The sequence below is a fragment of the Heterodontus francisci genome, unplaced genomic scaffold (genome assembly GCF_036365525.1).
Source record: "Heterodontus francisci isolate sHetFra1 unplaced genomic scaffold, sHetFra1.hap1 HAP1_SCAFFOLD_419, whole genome shotgun sequence".
In the NCBI taxonomy this organism is placed as follows: Eukaryota; Metazoa; Chordata; class Chondrichthyes; order Heterodontiformes; family Heterodontidae; genus Heterodontus; species Heterodontus francisci.
This window is the reverse complement of record NW_027140453.1, coordinates 785,500-795,245: the sequence shown is the minus strand read 5'-3', so window position 1 is coordinate 795,245 and position 9,746 is coordinate 785,500. Positions and strand designations below refer to the sequence as shown.

The window sequence follows — 9,746 nt, the reverse complement described above, 5'->3', positions numbered from 1 at the left end:
GAGTGTTCGAGAGCAAGTAACAGAGAGAGAAATAGAGAAGAGAGAGAGGGGGGATGTGGGGGGGAACGAAATGGAAAGGAAAATAGAGAGACAGAGAGACTACGAGATAATGGGTGATGGAGACAGAGTAAGAAGGAAAATGAGAAATTAGAGGAAAAGAGGGTGTACAGAAAGTGAGAAAAATGAATGAGAGGTAGAGTGCCCAAGATAAGGAAAGCCTGGGACAGAGAGAAAGACAGAAAGCGAGAGAGAGTGAGAGAAAGAGAGATTGTGTGTGTGTGCGAAAGAGATCAAACAGTCGTTTAATTTTAACAAAAGTAACTTTAACCCCAGAAAAATGAGTGGAGTCACACATACAAACACAGAGTGCAGGTTAATGCCCAGACATGCTTTATTAAAGATTAAAAGTTGCAGAGAGAAATCACTCAGTAATCACGGTTGCAACCCATTGGACTCGATACAATGGTCCAAAAATATTATCACTGCCAATCAAACAATTTCATCAGCTCAACAGCGATTAGTGAAATGATCCATAAACTGCAGTGTTCAATGATTGGAGGAAGATTACAGAGCATGACTGAGAATATATAGCAATGTGTTTAACACATCTCCCAGATCAATTACAAGATGAATTATATAATCAGTAAATTCACTCCCTACTGTCCGATCAAATCTGACTTCCTAATTGTTGGACTTGACTTCCCTTCACTTTCTCTCTTGGCGTGCTGCCAGCTGCCACCCATGGACAGAGTGTACACTCCTTCCTCCCCTTCCCCAACACCCTCATGTCTTTATTCATCCACAGTGTCCCATTAGGGAATTAGTGTGCTCTTGGTTTGAAGTGAAACACAATTTTCCAGCTCAATGTTTGAAATCCTTCTCACTGTTGTTCTGCATCATTGTAGGGAGTGACCTGGAGAATGAAGCATTATTATAGAGAGTGACCTGGACAATGAGGGATTATTATAGGGAGTGATCTGGAGAATGAGGGATTTTTATAGAGAGAGATCTGGAGAATGAGGGATTATTATAGGGAGTGATCTGGAGAATGAGGGATTATTATCGAGAGTGATCCAGAGAATGAGGGATTATTATAGAGAGTGATCTGGAGAATGAGGGATTATTATAGAGAGTGATCTGGAGAATGAGGGATTTTTATAGAGAGTGATCAGGAGAATGAGGGATTATTATAGGGAGTGATCTGGAGAATGTGGGATTTTAATAGAGAGTGATCTGGAGAATGAGGGATTATTTTAGAGAGTGATCTGGAGAATGAGGGATTATTATAGAGAGTGACCTGGGGAATGAGGGATTATTGTAGAGAGTTGTCTGGGGAATGAGGGATTATTATAGAGAGTGATCTGGAGAATGAGGGATTGTTATAGAGAGTGATCTGGGGAATGAGGGATTGTTATAGAGATTGATCTGGAGAATGAGGGATTGTTATAGAGAGTGATCTGGAGAATGAGGGATTATTATAGAGAGTGATCTGGGGAAAGCTGCATTATTAGCTGAAAGCTAGGACGGACAGAGTTGTTATCTCTGGTTTGTTGCCGGCGCCACGTGATAGTGAGGCTAGGAATAGGGAGAGAGCACAGCTGAACACGTGGCTGCAGGAATGGTGTAGGAGGGAGGGCTTCCAGTTCTTGGATAATTGGACTGCATTCTGGGGAAGATGGGACCTGTTCAAACAGGACGGGCTGCATCTGAACCAGAGGGGCACCAATATCCTGGGAGGGAGGTTTGCTAGTACTGTTCGGGAGGGTTTAAACTAGTTTGGGAGGGGGATGGGAACCGGACTTGTAGTCCAGGGACCAGTGGGTCCACTCAGAAAGACAAAGAGTGTAGTGAGGTATTGGGGAAGGTAGCACTGTCGCAGAGGACAGATGGGCACGGAGAAGGGTTAAAGTGCGTATACTTCAACGCAAGAAGCATCAGGAATAAGGTGAGTGAATTGAAGGCGTGGATGGGCACTTGGGACTACGATGTTGTGGCCATCACTGAAACGTGGATAGGTGAGGGGGAGGAATGGTTCTTGGAGGTACCTGGTTATAGATGTTTTCATAAGATTAGGAATGGTGGTAAAAGAGGTGGGGGGGTGGCATTGTTAGTTAGAAATAGTGTAACAACTGCTGAAAGAATTTTCGAGGAGGATCTGCCGACTGAGGCACTGTGGGTTGAGGTCAGGAACAGGAAAGGAGCAGTCACCTTGATGGGAGTTTTCTATCGGCCCCCCAATAGCAGCAGGGAGGTGGAAGAGCAGATTGGGAAACAGATTTTGGAAAGGAGCAGAAGTCACAGGGTAGTAATTATGGGGGATTTCAACTTCCCAAATATTGATTGGCAACTCTTCAGATCGAATAGTTTGGATGGGGTAGTGTTTGTGCAGTATGTCCAGGAAGCTTTTCTGACTCAGTATGTAGACTGCCCGACCAGAGGGGAGGCAATATTGGATTTGGTACTAGGTAATGAACCAGGGCAAGTGATAGAGCTGTTGGTGGGCGAGCACTTTGGAGATAGTGATCACAATTCTGTAGCATTCACTGTGGTAATGGAGAGGGATAGGTATGTGCAACAGGGCAAGGTTTACAATTGGGGGAAGGGTAGATATGATGCTGTCAGGCAGGAACTGAGGAGCATAAGTTGGGAGCATATGCTGGCAGGGAAGGGCACGGTCGAAATGTGGAACTTTTTCAAGGAGCAGATAGTAGGGGCCATTGATAAGCATGTCCCTGTCAGACAGGGAAGGGATGGTCATGTGAGGGAACCGTGGTTGACAAGAGAGGTTGAGAGTCTTGTTAGGAAGAAGAAGGATGCGTATATAAGGTTGAGGAAAAAGGGCACAGGCATAGCTCTGGAGGGATACAAGATGGCCAGGAAGGATCTGAAGAAAGGGATTAGGAGAGCTAAGAGAGGGCATGAAAAATGCTTGGCGGGTAGGATAAAAGAAAACCCCAAGGCCTTTTACGCGTATGTCAGAAATATGAGGATGACTAGGGGGACCGTAGGTCCGGTCAAGGACAATAGCGGGAGACTGTGTGTTGAGCCGGAAGAGATAAGTGAGGTTTTGAATGAGTACTTCTCTTCGGTATTTACGAATGAGAAGGGGTGTATTACTGAAGAGGACGGTGTGAAACAGACTGGTAAGCTCGAGGAAGTGCTCGTTAGGAGGGAAGATGTGTTGGGGTTTTTGAATAACTTGAAGATAGACAAGTCTCCCGGGCCTGACGGGGTATATCCAAGGATGTTATGGGAAGCAAGGGATGAAATTGCAGAGCCGCTGGCAATGATCTTTTCATCTTCTCTGTTGACGGGGGTGGTACCAGGTGATTGGAGGGTGGCAAATGTTGTGCCCCTGTTCAAGAAAGGGAATAGGAACAACCCTGGGAATTACAGGCCAGTTAGTCTTACTTCGGTGGTAGGCAAGTTGATGGAAAAGGTGCTGAGGGATAGGATTTCTGAGCATCTGGAAAGACACTGCTTGATTCGGGACAGTCAGCACGGTTTTGTGAGGGGTAGGTCTTGCCTCACAAGCCTGATTGAATTCTTTGAGCAGGTGACCAAGCAAGTGGATGAGGGTAAACCAGTGGATGTGGTGTACATGGATTTTAGTAAGGCATTTGATAAGGTCCCCCATGGTAGACTTATGGAGAAAGTCAGGAGGCATGGGATAGTGGGGAATGTGGCCAGTTAGATTAAGAATTGGCTAACTGATAGAAGGCAGAGAGTGGTCTTAGATGGTAAATACTCAGCCTGGAGCCCAGTTACCAGTGGCGTGCCACAGGGATCAGTTCTGGGTCCTCTCCTGTTTGTGATTTTTATTAACGACTTGGATGAGGAAGTCGAAGGGTGGGTCAGTAAATTTGCAGATGATACAAAGGTTGGTGGAGTTGTGGATACCGAGGAGGGCTATTGTCGTCTGCAAAGGGACTTGGATAGGTTGCAGTGCTGGGCTGAAAAGTGGCAGATGGAGTTTAACCCTGAAAAGTGTGAGGTCGTCCATTTTGGAAGGACAAACACGAATGCAAAATACTGGGTTAACGGTAGGGTTCTTGGGCATGTGGAGGAGCAGAGAGACCTTGGGGTCTATGTGCATAGATCGTTGAAAGTTGCAACTCAAGTGGATAGGGCTGTGAAGAAGGCATATGGGGTGTTAGCGTTCATTAGCAGAGGGATTGAATTTAAGAGCCGTGAGGTGATGATGCAGCTGTACAGGACCTTGGTAAGGCCTCATTTGGAGTACTGTGTGCAGTTCTGGTCGCCTCATTTTAGGAAGGATGTGGAAGCCTTGGAGAGGGTGCAGAGGAGATTTACCAGGATGTTGCCTGGAATGGAGAATAAGTCTTACGAGGAAAGGCTGAACATTCTAGGCCTCTTCTCATTAGAACGGAGAAGGATGAGGGGTGACATGATAGAGGTTTATAAGATGATCAGGGGAATAGATAGGGTAGACAGTCAGAAACTTTTTCCCCGGGTGGAGCAAAGCGTTACAAGGGGTCATAAATTTAAGGTGAAGGGTGGGAGATATAAGGGGGATGTCAGGGGAAGGTTCTTTACCCAGAGAGTGGTCGGGGCATGGAATGCCTTGCCTGGGGAAGTTGTTGAGTCAGAAACTTTAGGGACTTTCAAACGGCTTTTAGATAGGTATATGGATAAAGGAGAATGATGGGGTATAGATTAAATTGTCCTTGACAGAGGACAAAGGATCGGCACAACATCGTGGGCCGAAGGGCCTGTTCTGTGCTGTATTTTCTATGTATGTTCTATATTAACAGAATAAAATGGAAGTAGATAGATTTCTAGAGTAATAGAATGATTTGCACTGTTTTCCTGGGACTCTCTGATCTGCTATTGCCTCCTGTAGTGAGACTGTTTACTAGATACAGTAGCCCCCAGGGTGGGTGCAGTCCTGACACTGTATTTGGCTGTTGGTCCCATCACACTTTCTGATGTGAAAGCCTGCCTGGGTAACTTGTCCCAGCTTGTTTCGAACTGTGGGGATCTTATTTCTATTATTGTCGTATCGGTACAATGTACTGAAGACAAAATACTTCTGAACCTGCGGGCCAGCCCATGGGTGGCTAAAGGGTGCCTGGCCTAACGCGGCGAGGATGTCACAATTCTCATTGCCACTGAAGCAGCTCTGGATGCAGGGGGTGTAGGTGGTGTAGAGAATGACACAGCCAACCTGCAGCCCCTGGTTATTGATGCTATTCTGAAGCAGCCGAGCTGCACTGTCAGTCTGCCCATAGCGTTGATCCTCCTGAGTGAAGTGTAACAGTTTATTCTCTGAGCAGCGACTTCCTGTGTTGGGGTAAACTGCGATGTAGTTTACTGATCGACTGTTCAGGAAGTAATTCACACCGCCACGAATAACCGGTCTTCCTGAATCAGAGGGTCTGAATTGTACATTCTGATTGATATTGGCACCGGTGCATTGTTGAGGAGTTAACACCATCAGGAAGGCGAACTGTCCTCCCCCAGTCGTACTGCTGGGCTGGTGGCCAGACACTTGTCGGAATCTGAAAGGGACAAACACAAAGTGAGAGTCAAGGTAGGAATTGTGAATGAAATTCTCCTTGTGCCAGGTCAGTATGATGTGGATTATGGTCACCTGCCTATTTAATACCATACCTCATGATGGAAGGAGGGAAACTGGGAGTTTGAGTCAGAGAGTCAAAGAGTTACACAGCACAGAAACAGGCCCTTCGGCCCATCGTGTCTGTGCCAGCCATCAAGCACCTAACTATTCTAATCCTATTTCCCAGCACTTGGCCCGTAGTCTTGTATGCTGTGGCATTTCAATAAATTTGGTCATTAATTTACGACATTGGAAAGGACGGGACCGAATGAACTCATTCCAATGAAACAGAGATGGAAAGAGGGATGGGAACAAGAGCAAGGGAGAAACAAAGAGGTGGAGAGATGGATGGAGGGAGGGAGACAGAGAATGTGATAGAGGGAGGGTAGAAGACAGCAGGAGAGACAGAGATGGAGAGAAGAAACAAAGCGAGGGAAAGGAAGAGTTCTGGAGACAAGTACATAGAAACAGATAGAGACAGAAAAAGGAAGAACAAGATGGAGACAGATACAGATAGAGACAGAGAGAGGGAACAGAGGCAGTGATAAACTGAAAAAGGATAAAGTAATAGAGACAGAGATGAGAGAGATAGACAGGCCGTCGAGCATGGAGAGGGACAAGTGACAGGAGAAATACAGTGAGAGATTAACAGCAACACAAACCAAGAGATAAATAGAATGGAAGACATAGAGAGAGAAAGAGATAGACACAGGGCAACAGGGAGAGAGAGCGAGAGGGGGAGAGGAGCGAGGTCAGTGAGCGAGGTCAGTGAGCGCGGTCAGTGAGTGGGGTCAGTGAGTGGGGTCAGTGAGAGGGGTCAGTGAGTGGGGTCAGTGAGTGGGGTCAGTGAGAGGGGTCAGTGAGAGGGGTCAGTGAGAGGGGTCAGTGGGTGGGGTCAGTGAGTGGGGTCAGTGAGTGGGGGCAGTGAGTGGGGTCAGTGAGTGCGGTATGTAAGTGGGGTCAGTGAGTGGGGTCAGTGAGTGGGGTCAGTGAGCGGGGTCAGTGAGTGGGGTCAGTGAGTCAGATTATTGATGAAGTGACATGTCTCACTCTGAGTCCTTTCTCGCTCACCTTCCCCTCTCTGTAGTTCCATGTTATTTTAATTTAACTGGACTCTGCCCTGTTCCCCCTCATCACTTTGACAGAGCGGAGACTCATGCCAGGAGAGTAGACCTGGGCCATTCTCACAGCCTAACCCTGTCAGTGAATGGTGAAAGGCCTGGGCAGGATGAACACTTACTGTGAGACAATTCCAGCCAAGACATTGTCATTTAGTGCAGCCGCATCTGACTCGGGGACCCAGAACAGCACCAACAGGAACAAGCAGAGAGTCCGCATCGTGGGATCTTCCTGCCCACTCCAAATCCTGAAAGAGGGAACAAAGGGAGGAGGTCATCAATGGGACAGAATTTCTAATCGAAGACCCAGTCAGTGTGAGAGAGACAGAGCGAGAGAGAGAGAGGGTGACAAAGATAGAGAGCGATAGATAGAGAGCAACTGAGAGAGACGGAGAGAGAGATAGATAGAGAGCAAGTGATAGAAATTTAGAGAGACAGACAGAGAGAGAGAGAAAGATAAAGAGCAAGTGAGAAAGACAGAGAGAGAGAGATGGAGAGAGAGCAAGAGAGACAGAGAGCAAGTGATAGAAACTTAGAGAAAGACAGAGAGAGAGAGAGTGACAAAGATAGAGAGAGAAAGATAGAAAGATAGAGGGAGAGAGAGGCAAAGAGAGAGAGATAGCAAGCGCGACAGAGACAGAGAAAGACATCGACAGACAGAAAGAGAGCGACAGAGAGCGACAGAGAGAGAGCAAGTGATATAAACTGAGAGAGAGAGAGAGAGAGAGAGAGACGGACAGAGAGAAAGATGGATAGAGCAAGAGACGGAAAGAGAGAGAGAGAGGAAGAGAGAGAGACAGACAAAAGTGACAGTGACCGATTCTTTCCAGAGCTGCCTTTTTAAGATAAATGTTTATTACCTCCCGCCTCTGCTGGGAAAGAGGGATTTTCTACACTGTAGTGACCGGCAATGACTACTTCACACCTTCTTTATTTCTGTAGAACCCATTCAATTCTGGAATGTTTTATAGAGATAGGGAGAGTTGCAGGGCCTGGAAGAGGTTACCAAGGTAGGGAGTGTTGAAGTTGCTGGAGGATATACAGAGATAGGGAGAGTTGCAGTTGCTGGAGGAGGTTACAGAGAGAGTGATGGTTGTCGGGGCTGGAGGAGGTTACAGAGATAGGGTGGGTTGCAGGGGCTGGAGGCGATTACAGAGAGAGTGATGGTTGCAGGGACTGGAGGAGGTTACAGAGATAGGGTGGGATGTAGGGGCTGGAGGCGATTACAGAGAGAGTGATGGTTGTAGGCACTGGAGGAGGTTACAGAGATACGGTGGGATGCAGGGGCTGGAGGCGATGACAGAGAGAGTGATGGTTGTCGGCACTGGAGGAGGTTACAGAGATAGGGAGGGTTGTAGGGACTGGAGGAGGTTACAGAGATAGGGAGGGTTGTAGGGACTGGAGAAGGTTACAGAGATAGGGAGGATTGTAGGGGCTGGAGGAGGTTCCAGAGACAGGAAAGCTTGTCGGCGCTAGAGGAGATTACAGAGGCAGGAAGGGTTGCAGGGGCTGGAGGAAGTTACAGAGAATGGGAGGATTGAAGGGGCTGGAGGAGATTGCTGCACAGTTAGTACAGAGGCAGCGATTCTCTGTCAAAGAGTCGAAACTGAGGGAGTGCCGCACTGTCGGAGGGTCAGTAATGAGGGAGTGCCGCACTGTCGGAGGGTCAGTACTGAGGGAGTGCCGCACTGTCGGAGGGTCAGTACTGATGGAATGCTGCACTGTCAGAGGGTCAGTACTGAGGGAGTGCGGCACTGTCGGAGGGTCAGTACTGAGGCAGCGCCGCACTGTCGGAGGGTCAGTACTGAGGGAGCACCACACTACCAAAGGGTCAGTACTGAGGGAGTGCTGCACTGTCGGAGGGTCAGTACTGAGGCAGCGCCGCACTTTTGGAGGGTCAGTACTGAGGGAGCGCCTCACTGTCGGAGGGTCAGGGCTGAGGCAATGCCGCACCATTGGAAGGTCAGTACTGAGGGAGCACTGCGCTGTTGGAGGTTCAGTACTGAGGGAGAGCCGCACTGTTGGAGGGTCAGTACTGGGGGAGTGCTGCACTGTTGGAGGGTCAGTACTGAGGGAGTGCTGCACTATTGGAGGGTCAGTACTGAGGGAGTGCTGCACTGTTGGAGGGTCAGTACTGAGGGAGTGCTGCACTGTTGGAGGGTCAGTACTGAGGGAGTGCCTCACTTTTGGAGGGTCAGTACTGAGGGAGTGCTGCACTGTTGGAGGGTCAGTACTGAGGGAGTGCTGCACTTTCGGAGGGTCAGTACTGAGAGAGTGCTGCTCCATGCCAGGGTTACCCGCATCCCAAGAATACATTTTACTATTCTCTACATGTCCTTATACAATGTCATCTACGATCAGCTGGCACCATGAAATATTTCACCCATTTTCTCTGTGATTATAATTTATACTTTACCTTCGATCAGTCTCTGCTGCTTCGAACACCAACAGTTGGCAGTCCAATGTTCACAATGTACGTCTGACAGGATGACAAACACACTGTGATTTAAGTTCAACTCCTGTTGAATTAACCGCTGCCAAAATAAACCTGAGCAGATCCACCAGACGCTTTCTAAATCACAAGTGGGCTGTGATGAAAAGGGGTCAAGGATCTACCACAATTCTGGGAAACTCTGACTAAACCCCATGTGGAGTTAACACATTCAGTTCTGCACACCAAAGCTCAGAAAGCATCGTCCTTGGAGGGGTTGCTGTTTAGGTTCACTACAATGATACCTGAGCAGAAGTAGTTCAATGATCAGGACATTTTGGAGAAACTAGACTGGCATTCCCTTCAGTATAAAACAATAAAGTGTCATCTAATTTATTTCAGCAGATATGGAGAAACTATTGGCTCTCGTGCCGTTTACAGATCATATAAGGTTAAGCTCAACATTTGAGCACGGCCATTCAGCAATGATGTCAGGAATGGCTCTGTCACTGAACCCCCTCACTGTCCATACACAGAGCAGAGGGAGGAGTGTGAGAAGGAGGGGGAATGGAAAAGCGGAGGGTAGTAGAGAAAGGGAGAACAGGATGGGCAGGGG

The 9,746-nt window shown here is 47.8% G+C and overlaps 1 protein-coding gene across 1 annotated transcript; it reads right to left on the bottom strand.

The window, feature by feature from the left end:
• Positions 1 to 373: 373 nt before the first annotated feature.
• On the bottom strand, positions 374 to 9,234 carry LOC137359859 (uncharacterized). Its single transcript, XM_068025541.1, has 3 exons — positions 9,116 to 9,234; positions 6,822 to 6,947; positions 374 to 5,522 (listed from the first exon to the last, which is right to left on the bottom strand). Exons 2-3 carry the CDS (start codon positions 6,917 to 6,919, stop codon positions 4,877 to 4,879), a joined length of 744 nt encoding a protein of 247 aa, XP_067881642.1. The 5' UTR covers positions 6,920 to 6,947; positions 9,116 to 9,234; the 3' UTR covers positions 374 to 4,876.
• Between the last annotated feature and the right edge of the window lie 512 nt (positions 9,235 to 9,746).

Bases quoted from the DNA above. Each gene is read 5' to 3' on its own strand.
- LOC137359859 (XM_068025541.1), bottom strand. From the start codon at position 6,919: ATGCGGACTCTCTGCTTGTTCCTGTTGGTGCTGTTCTGGGTCCCCGAG. The intron at 5,523-6,821 runs GTAAGTGTTCAT...TGTCCCTTTCAG, and splicing joins TTGGCTGGAATTGTCTCACA to ATTCCGACAAGTGTCTGGCC.